Source organism: Helobdella robusta, assembly GCF_000326865.2.
Source record: "Helobdella robusta unplaced genomic scaffold HELROscaffold_13, whole genome shotgun sequence".
Lineage (NCBI taxonomy): Eukaryota > Metazoa > Annelida > Clitellata > Rhynchobdellida > Glossiphoniidae > Helobdella > Helobdella robusta.
Window position 1 is genome coordinate 3,668,930 of NW_008703718.1, and position 17,135 is coordinate 3,686,064.

At 31.5% G+C, this 17,135-nt stretch overlaps 2 protein-coding genes across 2 annotated transcripts; both read left to right on the forward strand.

Moving 5' to 3' along the window:
* Window positions 1-1,902: 1,902 nt before the first annotated feature.
* Window positions 1,903-5,015, forward strand: HELRODRAFT_168530 (hypothetical protein; the record flags this gene model as incomplete). The annotated part of the gene is made up of 3 exons (XM_009014378.1): window positions 1,903-1,974; window positions 4,419-4,422; window positions 4,636-5,015. 3 exons carry the CDS (start codon window positions 1,903-1,905, stop codon window positions 5,013-5,015), a joined length of 456 nt encoding a protein of 151 aa, XP_009012626.1.
* A 1,586-nt stretch (window positions 5,016-6,601) lies between these two features.
* On the forward strand, window positions 6,602-10,883 carry HELRODRAFT_156481 (hypothetical protein; the record flags this gene model as incomplete). Its single annotated transcript, XM_009014379.1, has 2 exons — window positions 6,602-6,694; window positions 10,728-10,883. The coding sequence occupies 2 exons, from the start codon at window positions 6,602-6,604 to the stop codon at window positions 10,881-10,883; spliced, it is 249 nt and encodes an 82-aa protein (XP_009012627.1).
* Between the last annotated feature and the right edge of the window lie 6,252 nt (window positions 10,884-17,135).

Consider the following 17,135-nt stretch of genomic DNA (forward strand, 5'->3'; position numbering starts at 1 on the left):
GAACCTCTAAAACACACACATACCCATACATACACACACAAACATATATATATATAAGTATATATATATATATATATATATATATATATATATATATCTATATATATATATATAAACCTCTAAAACACACACATACACATACACACACACACAAACATATATATATATATAAACCTCTAAAACACACACATACACATACACACACATACAAACATATATATATATATATAAGTATATATATATATATATATATACTTTTATATATAATTATATATATATAAATATATATATATATATACTGAAATAACTACTCTGAAATATACATATATATATATATATATATATTTATATACATATATATATATACATATATATATATATATACATATATATATATATATATATATATATATATATACTTATCATGCTGGGTTATTTATTAATAACGTTATTACAACAAAAAAAGCTCTTTTCGGCATCAACTGCCATCATCAGTGTAGTTATATAGTATATTTTTTGGTTTGAGCCTTGTTGAAGCACTTCGGGGCTTTTTTTGCGTTAATCGGTCTGTACTGAGTTTGTGCTACCTGGTTGCAGGTAAACTGGCGCGGAGATGCCGTAATATTCATTGGAAACTGACTTTGTATGTTTATATAGACTTGCATATTGTCCTTTTGTTATTCATTATCGTCCCTATATAATAATAACATTCCGTGTACCTTCTTGTTACTAGTTGATGTCAAATAATCTTTTATCAACCTCTTCATAACAATGCTGCTATTGTCTCTGTCAAGCGTGTTGCTTGGTAGACTTAGTGGCATTTATATTCATCTACGAATAGTTCTATCGGTAGATGGATATTTGTATATATTGCATTGTAAATGACTATCTAACGCACACACGAGAGTTTTGCGTAGTTCATCGTGAGCGTTTAACTTCTACACGCATGTGTTGATGCATTATATATGTATGTATGTGTATGTGTGTGTACAAAAGTATTGATATTATATGCGTCTGTGTGAATACGGTATATTTATTATATGTATATACGGTAAAAGTATGCTAGCTCGTATGCTATGAATAATTCATCTGCAATTGCAAAGGAACATTTTCGCGTATGAAAGTGCAATGTAAATTTTTGCGCAAACACATAAGTACACATTCGCGGATTACGTACGTTGATCACATTGCCAGTCGTTACCATTAGGTCTGACGTCTTTAGATTATTCAGTGATATCTCTGCTAGGAATTTTATTATAATCTGCTATAAACTTGAATGGCTGTTTTGCGAACCAGAAAGGAATTATTAGTTAATTAATATTTTCTATGACAAAAGATCTTTCAAAGTGACTTTCTATGTGTTAACATTTTTAGTTAAACTTCAGGCACAATTACCCGACCAAAATAAAAGAAGCTATCACAGGCTCCATGCTATTTATATAAAAATTCTTATCGCAATTTAAACAAAAAACTAACATGCTGTAAAAGTTATATGAATTGAACGCTACAAAAATTTGGGCATTAAAAAAGTTTGACACTACAAATACCTTAACAAATACAAACAAAATACAACCCATAACCAAATACAATTCTATACAACTTGTCATTCAAACGAAAAATGAAAAACAATACAAAATTTAAGCAGTATATTTAACGGGTCAAGCATGCTGAATACATTGAATATATCTAGTACGAGTTCTAATGCTGCGTGAACACGCTATATATCTAAAAGACGATCTTGGCTAATTGCTTCATTCATATTTCAACAATTTGTTTAATAGGAATGGTTATGTGGATGAGTGCAAGTGTGGGTATGAATGAAACGCAAAAACGTGTGTGTTTGTTGTGTGTTTGTTTGTGTGTGCGCGCGCGCGTGTGTGTGCGTAATGTGTGCGTGAATACATGGGTGAACGTGTGGTGCGTGGAGAGATGGGTGTGCACAGTGCATCACTTGACCTCATCACACCTGTACAGGTGTGCAATTTATTTCAAAATCATCAATCATCTACGTGCTGGTGCGAATTTTTCTCCTTAGAATTTTTACCGCGATGCTAATTTGCTTGAGTTGCTAGGATTAATGAAAATTTGTAATGTTGATGAATGAGAATTTTTAACTACTCATTTTTGTCGCACTTCATTGATGGGCGCTAACAAATTAAAGTTATTCGTCAAGCTGTCACTTGACTCTCGAGAGAAAACTAACATTGAATCAATTAACAAATTAACAAATCATTAGCCAATCAGCAAACTAAAAACTAACACAGGAAACATTTGAATAAACTATTCCTAACTAAAAAAACAATATCACTAGTCAAACTTTGAATCCAACTCTCCAGATGAATAAATTTGCCTATCTCATCGTTATATATATATATATATATATATATATATATATATATATATATATATATATATATATATATTCTCAACTACAAAAAACCACATGTTTGAATATACATTCACAAAGAGCGCAAGAGTGCCTTCATACATGTTTGTATTGTATCTTAAACCGACGCACGGTTGAATGGAGGGAGGTTTGGGGCGTACATACAAAGAGAACCTGTAGGAAAGATCAGGCTGGATAGATCATTTAGCATTTGTACACAAAACAACAAGCGGTACATTCATTGATGTTTGTTGATATCATCCCCCCTTTCTCAGTCTCTGTCTCTCTCCTCTTTCTCTCTCTCTCTTTCTCTCACTGTATAAATATTTTTGTCGTGTAAGTTGTGTAAGTGCGATTGCTTATTCTATGTTTGGGTGCTATACTAAATGAATTTTGTATGATGCATGTAATGTTGTATTACACTGTAACAAAATCATTACAACATTTTTATTTAATTTTTAATCGGTTAATTTATTTATTCGCATATACATTTTATATTTTTATGAAAAAACTTGACTTGACTTGTGAGCCTACATGTCATCAGAGACGTTTGGTTCTCAAAACGTTTGTGTATGCCTTCTTTTTTTATTAATATGAACAGATATTTGTGGGTCATATATGCAACATATACAATTATATATACGCTACAATACATATATGTATGTGTTTATGAATTTATATATATATATGTATATACATTAACATACATATGAGTGTATATATGTAAAATTATGTATTTCCATATATACGTTTGTGCACGCTAAATGTATATAGGCTATGCATACACATACTGTTGATATGTATGAGTCGATGTTACGTATGCAATGCGTACGTATGATGTTGCGGTTGTATGCACAAGGAAGAATTGCGTTTGTTGTGCAAACAGTGCACAACAATGCAAAGAAACAATTGAAATAAATTAACGAGAACATTTCAAGAATTCAACATTTTAGGAATGAAAAAATTAATTTAAGATAATTTTAATTTTGTAATATTTTTAATCATTGTTTTGCTGTTTAAATTTTTTATGATTTTTTTTTTCAACGTGCTCACTTCCGCCAAATTAAACTCGATTTTAATTGGTTTTTCAGTGGATAACCTATATTAAAACAGCTGATGGATATAAATAATAATAATAAAAAATAATAATAAAATAATATAATTAGTTATAATAACGAAAACGTTTATAGATATGAGAAATTTCAAAATGCCTAATTTGCTTAAATCGTATTTTTAACTGAAAAAAATGTTTCCATAAAGTCGAAAATGCAATCGACAAAAATTAATACTATTTAAATTTTTTAAATTAGTAAAAATAATAATTAATTTGTGTTGTAACGACTGCCACTTGGTGATGGTATAATTGTTAATAAGCAACTTTAAATGGAAAGGTTTGGTTAAATTAATTTATTCTATTAAAGTTTTAATACGTGCAATAATTTTGTTAGCGTCAATTTTTTTAATTTCTATCGAAGTTGTTATTATTTTAATGTTGTTATTGTTTTTTTTATTAATACAAATGTTGAAACTATAATTTTTTATTGTTATCATTTGTAGCTAATACAGAAAATTTTTAAATCCGGTTAAATTATTTACTTATTATTATATAACATAAACATGGACAATAAGTTTTTCAATATTTTTTTCAATATTTCAAGAAAAAAAAACAAAAACACGACAATTGAATTAATTTGATATGAATATTTAGACTTTTTATGTGCTTTTCCGAGTTTTAAAGATATTTGTTTAATTTTTCTTTTTTGTACCGTGGTAAATTTATTTAAGGAAGAATTCAAATTGGTTATTGAGGATCCTATTTTTTGCATTTTTAACATTTTACGTTAACTTTTTTCGATTGATGAAAAACGTAGAGATAATCATTGAACGTACCTGATGATATTTTGACATGGGAACGATGTTGAGCGTGATAAGCACTGCACCCTGCACGTTTTAATGATTGATGAGTCGGAGAGAACAATCTAATTTATTGCATTCCGTTGTTAATCATCTATTTATGGACACCCTTTTCCAGCCAAGTTCATTCCCTTCATTATTTGTGGCAAGCATCATTTTTTGTTTGTTATTTTTCAACAAAACTATTTTTAATAAAAATACAAAAAAAACGGAAATCAAAAAATTTTCTAATTATCATTTAAAGGAAAACTAACCTAGCATTTTATTGAAAACCTAAAAACTTTATAGCAAAATCACTCAAGTTTTTACTTTAACTAACACACACACACACACAGACGTAGACTCACACACAAACACCAAAACTCCTTACAGTGTGAAGAGCCACACAGATGCGACTAACCTTGCAGAGGGCGGTACAGACGATCCGATGGCAACTGGACCGACCAGCATCCTCAAAAAGACTGGACACGAGCCGGGTTCGGACTTCGAGGGGGGCATAACAGAGGGCAGGGCACACCACGGAGGTCTGAGTGCTGGCCCTGGTGGCATGGGAGACTGGAACATGACGAGTCGAAGGTTCAATAAACTGGATTTGACGGGAGGGTACGGTAAACATGCGACGAACAGGTCTCTCTTCATATTCAATGAAGGAAATTTTATCAGGAAATCAGCGCAGACTATCATCGAATGGGGATATCCTTTTTTATGCTCTTAAAATTTCAATTGATTTCACCTGTTCACAATAACTTCTAAATTGTTTTGGTGTTTATTTTATATTTTGGTTCTTACTGTTACTATTGTTAAATGTTTAGTGATTTTTTTGTTTTTTTTGTTATTGTCGATGTTGTTAACCGATTGTTGTTAATAATTTTTTATATTTTTTTCTGTTTGTAAGCAAACAAACAAACGAACGAACAAACGAACAAGCGAACAAACAAACCAACAAACAATTGAAGTTTGCACGTGCTCAGTAGCATTTGATTCGTTATTGTTTGTCCTGTCAATTATGCAGCACTCTCATTGCCGTCAACCTTTCCACATCGCTCATTCTTCCCATCATCTCCGCCTCGTTCATTCATTCAATCCAATCCATGTGCTGTGAAATTTATTTTGTCGTATTGGCGTGTTGTCTCGTGTTAGTATTTTAAATAGGCATTAAGAAGGATGGTCATATTAGTAGTTGAATAGAGCCAGTCACTAAATAGAGTTAATATTCGTTAGGAATAGAGTTAGTAGTTGTTATCATCCTAAATAGATACTGAATTGAGGTTGTTTTGTTAGTTTATAATAGATAAAAAAATGTTTGAGTTGTTTCTTGTTAGATTTTTACTGCAATAAAATTTTTGTAAAAGAGACACTTCACATTTGTATGCCATAAATTGTAGTTTTTGTGTGTTTGTTGTGTGTTGTTTGGTTGTTGCTAGGTTTGCACGTTTATGCAAGGTTTTGTTGATGTGTGTTTCTATTTTTGGATTAAAGAGTATGTAAGAATTATTTAATAACTCATTAATTTGAAGTTAAATTCAAAATTAATTTCCTTAACTCCTGATATAAAATCTGATTTGGATTTCTATGAAAATGTCCGTGTTGAAACAAATGATCCAATCAACAAACTCTGGTCGGACTAACGTTAAACTCTCACAATCACTATCACTAATGTTGTAACTAATAATTAATGAAATAATAACAACATATTGCCTCCAAAAACTATTGAGCAACAAAAAAAAAACAATAAAAACATTTTGAACTACAACAATGATTTTTTCCACATTATCAATTTGTCGTTGATCGTGTCCTGGCTCTTGCTTTTGTAATGTTGACAATCATTGTTGCGTCGTTATGACGTCAACAAACTTTTTTACCTCCTTTTTTTTATTTTTTTATCCTTTTTTACCGTCCTATTTTTATAAATTTTTTTGTTTCACGATTATTTTCTTAATAACAAAATCTTGTTTGTTGTCTCTAAATTTCATTGTAATAATAATTTTTATGATTTCATTTTATTCTGTCATAATAATAGCATTAACGATATTTATTAATTTATCATAATTTCTATTATCACTGATGTCGCTAATATGATCATGATACTATACTACTATCATGATACCTACTATCACCATCTTCATCATCATACCATCATCTTCATCGTGATATACTTCATCATCGCATATATCATGATACCTACTATGACTATCTTTATCATGATATCATATTCATTATGATATCATCTTCATCATGATATCATTATTTCAATCATTATGGTCGTCATCTTATTTTATCACCAACACGCCATTCGAGTATATGGTCCTACTCACCATCATTGCCAACTGCGTTGTCCTAGCTCTGGAGGAACACTTGCCTGAAAATGACAAAACACCACTGAGTCTCGAACTAGTTAGTTGGAATCTTTTTGACATTTATAATATTTTACGTTGTTTTAAAACTGAAATTTGGCTTGCGTACTATATCTATTCATGCAAATAATTATGAATAATTTTGTCTAAATTATAAATAAATTATGTATTTAATGAAAACTAATTCTATAAAAAAAATGTGTAATATGGCTACTCTTATTTGAAGTTACAAGTGCAAATAATGCTAATCGTTTTTCTAATTACGATTCATTTCAGTGTACGATTATATTTTTAAACGGTTTTGTGTTGAAACATTCAGTACAGTGCTTTAGGTGGCGATTTTCTTTCAAAAATTGTCCAAATTTTCCGAGTTAAAAGTTTTTGCGTCATCTGTCGCGTTCAGCATTTTTCTAAATTTTACATCATTCTTTTTGCATTAGGCAGAATTTTTAAAAGGACTGTCTAGAAACCAAATTCTCATTCTTGGCATACTTTTTTTAGTTTTTTAAACGTTGTTGTATGTGTTACATTGTATGAGTGTTTGTTTGTGTGTGACTGAGTGTGTGTGTGTGTATGTATGTGCGTGCATGTATGTGTGATTGTGAGTTTATTTTCTGAAAAATTTCAGTTGTCACCTTTTGGATGTTTTTCCATTTTAAAAATGCATCTTTCGGTAAGAATTATTTTTGTATTTAAAAAAAACGAACAAATATGAATTTTTAAACTTTCATTAAATTATGTATATGACATTATTTTAGTTTTCCTTGAAAGAAAACAGCAAACAAATTAAAATTGGAAAAAACTTGGCTAAAAATGAACGAAATGCTAAATAAGCGCTGTGTAAAAACGAGTTCAAACAAGTAACAGCACCTGCTGGTTATCATAACCACCAATAGAACAAGATCAAAACTGCAGAAACAATTAATGTCAGAGATATTGAAAATTTGGACCACTTAATACAACAGAATAATATTTCCAAGCAACTTCATTAAAGAAAAACACAGCCCAAACTTCATAACATAATACACTACAACATCACCAGCAGTGATATCGTATATTCAACATTAACAAACATCAACAACTACAGTAGCACAAACATTTGCATTTTAAATAGTGGCCACAAATACTACAAAGTAGTAATCATAAACAAATACCAGTTTGTCTAGCTGCAGTGAGAGAAGTGAATGTAGTTGCAGTAGTAGATGCAGTAGCTGCAGTGACTGCAGTAACAGTAGTAGCAGTAGCAGTCATTGCATAACTAATTGATTGAATATTTCTTTCCTGACGATAAATAATATGCTGGTCCATTGTGTTGGGTTGTGCTGGGTTGGCACGCGATGTCTTCATCGATGTTTACATGCTTCTCATCACCGTCGTCGTCATCATCTTTATTATCACCATCATCATTGTCGTCCTTTTCACCACCATCATCTTCGTCGTCGTCATTATTATTATCATCCTAATCACCATCTTTATAAAAAAAAAAAAAGAATTAAACGAAGAAATAACAATTTTAATGAAAAATTCAAAAGGTGTGGATGTTTTTGTGCTGCGTTGTTAATTGAATTTTTAAACACCTACCCTCATATCAAAATATGTACCTTACCTATCTATGTCCGTCTGCTGTTTTGTATGTTTATTTTTTATCTATATTCTCTTGCCTATCTGTAGCAAAATATCTGTTTCTGCTTATCTGTCTGTCTGTTTTTATGTCTATTTTTCTGTTCATGTGTCTACTCATCTATACCTGTCTATCTTTTTCTATCTCTACACAACTTACCAGTCAACAGCACTGTACTACCTACCCACTTGGCAGCCTTTGAGTTAGTGCTGTTAGCCGGCAATTTTATTGATTGCACACGATCCATCAGTTCCAACAACCATGTGCCGATGTCTCAATGTTCCTTTTTCAGCAAATTCCCACTATGTATGTACGTGTGCCATTTTATTGTACTTTATTTTATTGTACAAATTTCTAATTAAAATTACGTAAATATGTTGGTACTCGAAGCAACAGCAGCAGCGTAGCACAGTAGTAGTAGTACTAGTAATGGTAGTGGTAGTAGTAGCAGTACTAGTACTATACTACTATTAGTTGTAGTAGTAGTAGCAACAGCAGCACCAGCACCAGCAGCAGCAGTAGCAGTAGTAGTAGTAGTAGTAGTAGTAGTAGTAGTAGTAATAGTAGCACTATTAGTAGTAGAAGAAGCGGTAATATTAGTAGTAAAACTTTTAGTAATATAAGTAAGTAGTTGACGATGAAGTTTCTAATGTTAATATTATTTCTCTTGTAATATTGATAGGAAAAGTTTGTATAGAATAACATAACGGTACATATTGAAAATACTAACCCAAAATGCATAAGCCATTACGCCCTCCTCCGCCACCATAGCCAAACCAACAATGTTGTAGCTAAAACAGCAGCCACAATAGATCACAACCACAAGACACCAAACCAACAATGTTGTAGCTAAAACAGCAGCCCAATAGACCACAACCACAAGACACCAAACCAACAATGTTGTAGCTAAAACAGCAGCCACAATAGATCACAACCACAAGACACCAAACCAACAATGTTGTAGCTAAAACAGCAGCCACAATAGATCACAACCACAAGACACCAAACCAACAATGTTGTAGCTAAAACAGCAGCCCAATAGACCACAACCACAAGACACCAAACCAACAATGTTGTAGCTAAAACAGCAGCCCAATAGACCACAACCACAAGACACCAAACCAACAATGTTGTAGCTAAAACAGCAGCCACAATAGATCATATTTTTTCATATTTTAATTTTTCCAACCAAAATATACATCTAATACGCGGTATAAATAGGCAAATAAATAGTATAGATTGTCATACACTTAAAATTTTAAATGTATCATAAAAGTTGTTTTATTTTCGTTGCCTCCGATCAATTATTCTCTTTATAAACTCGTTCCCCTTGGTTTTAGATGCTAGAAAAATAATAACGAATGGAAATATATCGTGTTTCAATGATGCTCAATGAAGCGTGAAGCATTTAGTCGATTTGTAGTGTAAAAATTTCTAATAACTTAAAAAATTTTTTGTTTAAATTTTCAATTTTTTTTTCAAACAACATAGTGTTAATTGAAACTAAAAATAAATTTGTTTAATTTTGTTTTATAACTGAGGCCTACTAGATTGTATTAATTTTAAATAAAAAAACAATGGTGAAAAATATATCAAATACTTTTATTATCAACAACTACAACTATTGCTCTTTTTAATTTTTGACACATAAAACAACAACATAACCGAGAAATTGCAACAACGACAAAGACATCATTACATGACAGTCAGTCACTCATGCTTCGTCATTATTTCTTAACAATTTGTCAACATTTTCGTCGCCCATGGCTCTAATTCCTCAAATCACTATTCTGACATCAACGCCATTATGAACGCCATCATCATTATTCATCTTCATCGTCATCACCATTCGCTGTTCATTCATCGCCATCATTTTTTAGGTTTTCGTCAACATCATTATTGATAATATTTACAAGTATTGAATAACATGTAAGCAGTTAGAAAAAAAATAGATGAATAAAAATATTGTCGTTCATTTTGTTAAAAATACAAGCAACAATTTTGTCATCTTAGCCATCACCATATAAAAGACATTATTATCGCCCTTTACATAACATTTCATAGATATCCAAAACCTAATCACCATTAGCCACAAGATGCACAAATCTCAGCCAGGCTATTTTTATTTCCGCTTTTTCACGAATGACCAGACAATAATTGGCTTTTATAAATGTTTTAATAAAATAGTTATTTCACGTCATCTCCATCAACTTGTCTCATTGCTGCTACAATTTTTTCATTGTCAACTCAAGCGTCACTATACTTAGCTCTTTGTTCTCGTCTCAAACTTATAAAGATATATAGATAATATATCTGAAACGTTGTAAGTAGTTTTGCGTATGTCAGAGCTGCAATAATAAAGACTAAAAAAAGAAAAACATCATCAGACTGCTATTAATTTATAATTTTACTTAGTAGTTATCATGCCTAATGAAGATATTTACTCAATCAGGAAAAGACGGAAATCTACTTTTTGATGATCTTTTGCATCGAGGCCACCTTTAAGATAGTAGCCCTTGGATTCGTAATGCACCGGGGTGCCTACCTGAGAAATGCTTGGAATATCATGGATTTTGTCGTCGTCATTACCGGGTCAGTTTCGCTATAATTTTTTTGTATTTATTATTATTAATTATTAATTATTAATTATTATTATTATTATTCTTATTATTATTTGGTATTGTCATTTTTTTAATGTATAAAATTATAGTATGATTATTTAAAGTATAATTCGTAATCCCAATAAAATGAATAGTTTAAACGGTAAATTTTTAACATTCAAATAATTCATTTAGTATCAGTAGCATCTTTAATGCTGTCATTAACTTTAAACATTCCGATTTGACTGAATAAATTTTTTCACTTCAAATTATATCATTTTGGTGAGTTCATTAAAAAAATGACTTGAGGTTTGGTCAATACACAATCAGTGTTTATCAATGATATCTACTTTTCAAGTAGTTTGTTTCCATTCATTGTGTATGTTACCCCGTTCTCATATCTGATGAATCATTTGGAGTAATAATGCTTGCTCTTTCATGTATGATTAAAATGCTGTCAAAAAATTATCATGTTCATCATTGCCATCATCATTTTGGACGAAAATTTTATTTTTTTTTCATCATCTTCATAATTATCATCACCTTCATCACCATTATCTCAACCATCTTCATCATTTTCGTCGATCACATCACATCATCTCATCGTTTTTATCACGTTTCATCATCTTTCATCATCGTCGCCATCGTGATTGAAGGACAACAGTTACAGTTGGGTTAATTTTGCGAAAAATTCATGCCTAATCCATTTAAAAATTCAGAGATTTATTTTTTAAGCAAAATTTTGGTTATTTTTTTTAAACTCAACATCCCGCCTCACTTTGTTTCATAATTTCAAACATCTGGACACTTTTACACGTGATAATTAAGAAGAAACATTCAAATAAAATAAATAAAAAAAACATACAAACAAAATTAAAAATATACAAGCGAAACAAAACAACTACACCTAATCAACAAATAAAAATTATTAATAAAAAACAAAATACTACAAAAAACTACAAAACGCGCTAACAGAAACAAACAAAAAATATGCAAAACGTGCCAGAAAAAAATGGCATACATCTGCACTTACAACAACACAAACATCCCCAATGGTTTGGCAATCGTATCGTTATTATTATTATCGTTATTATTATTATTGTAATTATTATTATTGTAATTATTATTATTGTAATTATCATCCTCATAAATTTTATTATTGTTTTGTTGTTTTGTTGTATGTTATTATTATTAAGATAACTCTTGTGACGTCTGTGTAAAATCATCATCGTGGTGTTACTCTGCCTTCCCTGTGTGCCTGCCAGGGAATGTTATTGTTTCATTAGGAATATGGTGACGACGACGACGATGATGACGACGATGATGTTTAATGATGATGACGATGATGATTAGGATTAGGAATGGAATTATAACATTCATAATGAGATTAGTGATTAACATGTGATACCCTAAGAAAAAAATAGTTACTCTTAATCACAATTTTAATTTTAATGGGAATACTTCAGTTGAATTATTTTCATTTTTTTGTAATAAAAGATGAATAAAATGATATGAGGATAATGGTATTGACCAAGATGATGTCAAAACAACAGCGCTAACGAAATTAATATGATAACACTGTGATAATATGATAATAATGATAGCGTAATCACCAGTTAAGCATGTAATAAAAAGAAGCATATAGCAACCAGGAAGCTACAAACGAGCCAGACGAACGCACACCCGTGCCAGCCAACATTGGCTTGCCCCTTGAGTAATTAACACACCTTTCAAACAGCCGTGTGCATTGTGCAATCACACATGAGTATATACTCTCTCTCTCTCTCTCTCTCTCTCTCTCTCTCTCTCTCTCACACACACACACACACACACACACACACACATACTCACACACATACTTACATTTGTAAATAAACACACATAAACTCATATGACACATAAATACATGTACATAAATATGTTTACATTTTTATTTTGTTCACAAAAAAATGTATAAATATACCTATATTTGTCTATATCTCTCAATTAATTAAAGTGTGTGTGTGTGCGTGTGTGTGGTGTGTAAAAACTTGCAAATTATTGACAATGTTTTAACTAGGTTGTTGAGAATGTTTTAACTAGGTCAAAAGTTCATCAATTTTGTTTTAGTACAATTTTTTCTAAAACGCATTTACTCTACCAGATCATCCACCACTACATGCCTGAAGGCATACCTTAAAGTGCATGTGCCAGCAAACATACAATAAAAATATGCCAGACCAATATAAACAACTCCATATAAATCAACAAACACGAGCAAAAACATACGCTAATGTACGTAGCCATATCAACGTAAAGCAAAAAAAACATAAAAGTACACACAAACATAAACATAAAAACATACAAATAATCATACAAAAACATTTTTGGTAATGTAAATTTGCTCAGTTATGTATTATGCAAAAAAAAAACGCGATGCATTTTTGCGAGTTATTTCTGGATTCTGTCTTGCCTCCGCTCGTACATTATGTTCTGGATTACTTGATTATTTGAATTATACGGGTTGGCTGTGTGGGAAAGATATGTGCGTATGCCTACACGTGTTTTTAGATGGAAATTTCTATGGAGCCATAGAATGAAATAAGCAAGTGACAAATGATTAACGTTTCAGTGTTATAAACGTGAAACGAAGTCCATCCAGGTTCCAAACTCAAATATGATGTTAATAGGAGAAATACACACATGCGTGTGTGTTGTGTAAGAACATGCGCGGTTTCATGACGTTTTAGTTAATTGCGTCGTTAATGTTTATCTCGTGTTATCCTCTTCATCATCAGTGCATATATAACTTTTATTAGGTATCTATTTTTTTCAAACACGAACATGCTAACTTTTTGATACAGGCATATCACATCGCATGCCTGAATTAATTGCATTATTTAGGAAGTATTGTTATTACATCAGAAAGTTGTGAAACAAACTGTATATGAGATTATTACATCATTATTGCATAAATGACACGCTTCAAACACGCCTGTATTTGTGTACTTAAATTTGTATGCGTGTATGAGTGTATTATGCGCGCGCGTGTGTGTGTGTATTAATGTGTGAATGCGTGTGTTTGATTATGTGTGCGTGATTGTATGTAGTTTTCCATACATTTTTAATGATCGACCGCCCAGTTTATATACTCTACTCTTCCTGCCCTTCATGAAAATTAATAAAGTAAAAGTGAATTAAGTGTGTGTGTGTGTTTGTGTGTGTATGTGTGAGTGTATGTGCAAATGCCCTGTGCGAGTTTTTCAAATTACGGAGATGCAAACATGTATAAATGCGATTCGTGCGTTTTGTTAGTGGGAAGAATTTACTTTAAGATGAAAATATCAGTTAGTATAAGTAAGTATGTGTGTGTTTGTGTGAATGTTTGTGACTGAATGTGTGTGTGTGTGAGTGGGGGGGGGGAATTGAATACGTAAGTAAGATTATAGCGCGCAATGCATGTGTGGATGATGAATATTAACGCAACGCTGCGGTGAAACCTATGCGTCACAATATATTTTTCATCTTTTCATATTTTCAACATTTTTTTTTTTCAAAAATTTTTATTTAATTTTGTTTGTTCAGTTTTCTGCTCCTCATTCAATAACGTTTTAGATGCTAATGCTGATGAGTTGCTATTGTTCGCGTTGAGATTTTGTTTTTTAAGTTTTTTATTGTTGAAGTTGTTCTATTGTTTATTGAAGTTGTTTTAGTTATTGAGAGGTTTGTTGTTGCTAAAATTGTTGTTGTCTGTTGTTGTTATTGTTAATGAATTAACAACCTCATACCATATCATATCATACAGTTTGGTTTTAGTTTTACTGATACAATTTATTTGCAGTATTATTTGTTAAATTTCTTGTTACGTAGATCGCTTAATTAATTGATACAATATTGAAAGACATTAAAAGAAGAGAAATAAACTAAGCAACGTTCTCGACTTGTTTATTATCCACCGGATCAACAGAAAAAAGGAAAAAGTGAAGTTACATACAAAGCAAAGAACATTTGGTCCAAAGAAAAATAAATGTATATTATAAATCATAATGTTTTAATATAAAACATAAAACTTAACACCTTCTCATTTTATTTAAAACATTAGATGACCTTAACCTAAATGTTTTGAAGACCCATCGCACACATCAGATTCTTTAGTCTTGGTCCTACCATTGGTTTTGTCAGAGCATCAGCAACTTGAAGTTCTGTCGCAACTAGTTCAACTGAAACTTCTTCTTCTGCAACCTTTTCTCTGACAAAGAAATGTCTAATGTGGATGTGCTTTGTTCTTCTGTGAAGTTCTGGATTGTGTGCTAAACAAATTGCTGCTTCATTGTCGACAAAAATTTCTAGCTTTTTCTTTAGATCTACAATGTCGTTCAACAAACGTTTGAGCCATATCACTTCACGAGCTGCTTCACTTGCGGCAACAATTTCTGCTTCAGTAGTTGAAATCGCAACTGAGGGTTGACGTTGGCTAAACCAACTGATCACGCTTCCTCCAAACATACAGTTTACACCTGATGTCGATCATCCACTAGATTTATCTCCTCCATGATCTGCATCACTGTAGACTATAAGTGTATTGTTTTGACCAGACTTGTAAACAATACCGACATCAGCTGTGCCTTGCAAATATCTGAAAATTTGCTTAACTTGTGCTAACTTCTGCATGCTACTCCAACTGCATATGCAATATCTGGTCTTGTTCCCGTCATCAAGTACATCAATGCACCAACTGCTGATCTGTAAGGAAATTTCACTTCCTCATGTTCATTTTTGTTTTCATCGAACTCCTCAGATTTTGAAATCGGAGTTGTACAGGATTTACACTGACTCATCCCAAACTTTTCAAGAATCATTCTTGTATAGGATGACTGACTGACATTAATATTTTTCTTCTCATCTTGATTAATCTCTAATCCAAGGAAATATGTTGCAGGTTTAGATGTTATCTTGAACTCTGACTTTAATTCTTTTTCAAATATTTTTAGTTCTTTATCGGTTCCTGCAACTAGTCCATCATCAACATACAGTGCAAGTATGAGTTTCTTTCTTCCCTGTATTTTAATGAACAAACAAATATCTGCATCGCTTTGTTTGAAATGTCTCTTTTTCAAGAATTCAGGAAAGCGTTTGTTCCAACATCTTGGAGCTTGTTTAAGTCCATAGAGACTTCGCTTGAGTTTACAGACTCTTCCTGAATTATCTTTAAAACCTTCAGGTTGCTCCATGTAAATATCTTCATCTAGTTTGCTGTATAGAAAAGCTGTTGACACATCAAACTGCATGAGTGACATCTTTTCATTTGCAGCAACGCTTAATAGTGTTTTTATAGTTGAACTTCTGACTACAGGACTATAGGTTTTTTCATAGTCAATTCCCTTTTTCTGAGAAAAACCTTTTACCACTAGCCTGGCTTTAAAACGTTCAATAGAACCATCTGGATTGTGTTTTACCTTGTAGACCCATTTGCATGGTATTGCCTTATGACCTTTTGGAAGACTTACCAAATCCCACGTTTGATTATCCTTTAATGACTGCATTTCACTGTTCAACCAAACATCTCTGGCATTACTGAATGAACGAACTTTTTCATATGTTTCATCGGTCATGTTGGTTGACAGAACAATCATAGCACTACAATCTGCTCTGTTGAATCTGTTCAAAGCAGTTTGATATTTTGCTATCTCATCTTTATTTGAGTCATTGTTCGATTCATCTGGAACTTTTAATTTGCCATCTACTACATCCATTGCATCAGGAATGCCGCATAGTATTATACAAACCCTCGATTTCCAGTTCAACCAATTACTTTTGCCTTCTAGGTGTTTGATTTGCACTTTTGTTAAATCCATGTCTTCCTTGTCTTTTCAATTTGACCTTTTAATTAGAAGCAAAATATCGATTTTTAGAGAATGAAGAAGCACGTGCTTTTTTCTTCAGTCTTCACAAAAGAATCTTCCGATATTTCTTTATTCTAAATTTTTTTCGTCAAATCAATCAATTAAGAAAAACGTTATCTGGGTCCCATAACCTGTTAAATTTTTTGTTACGTAGATCGCTTAATTAATTGATACAATATTGAAATACATTAAAAGAAGAGAAATAAACTAAGTAACGTTCTCGACTTGTTTATTATCCACCGGATCAACAGAAAAAAGAAAAAGTGAAGTTACATACAAAGCAAAGAACATTTGGTCCAAAGAAAAATAAATGTATATTATAAATCATAATGTTTTAATATAAAACATAAAACTTAACATTATTGTGTTCCTAGATGT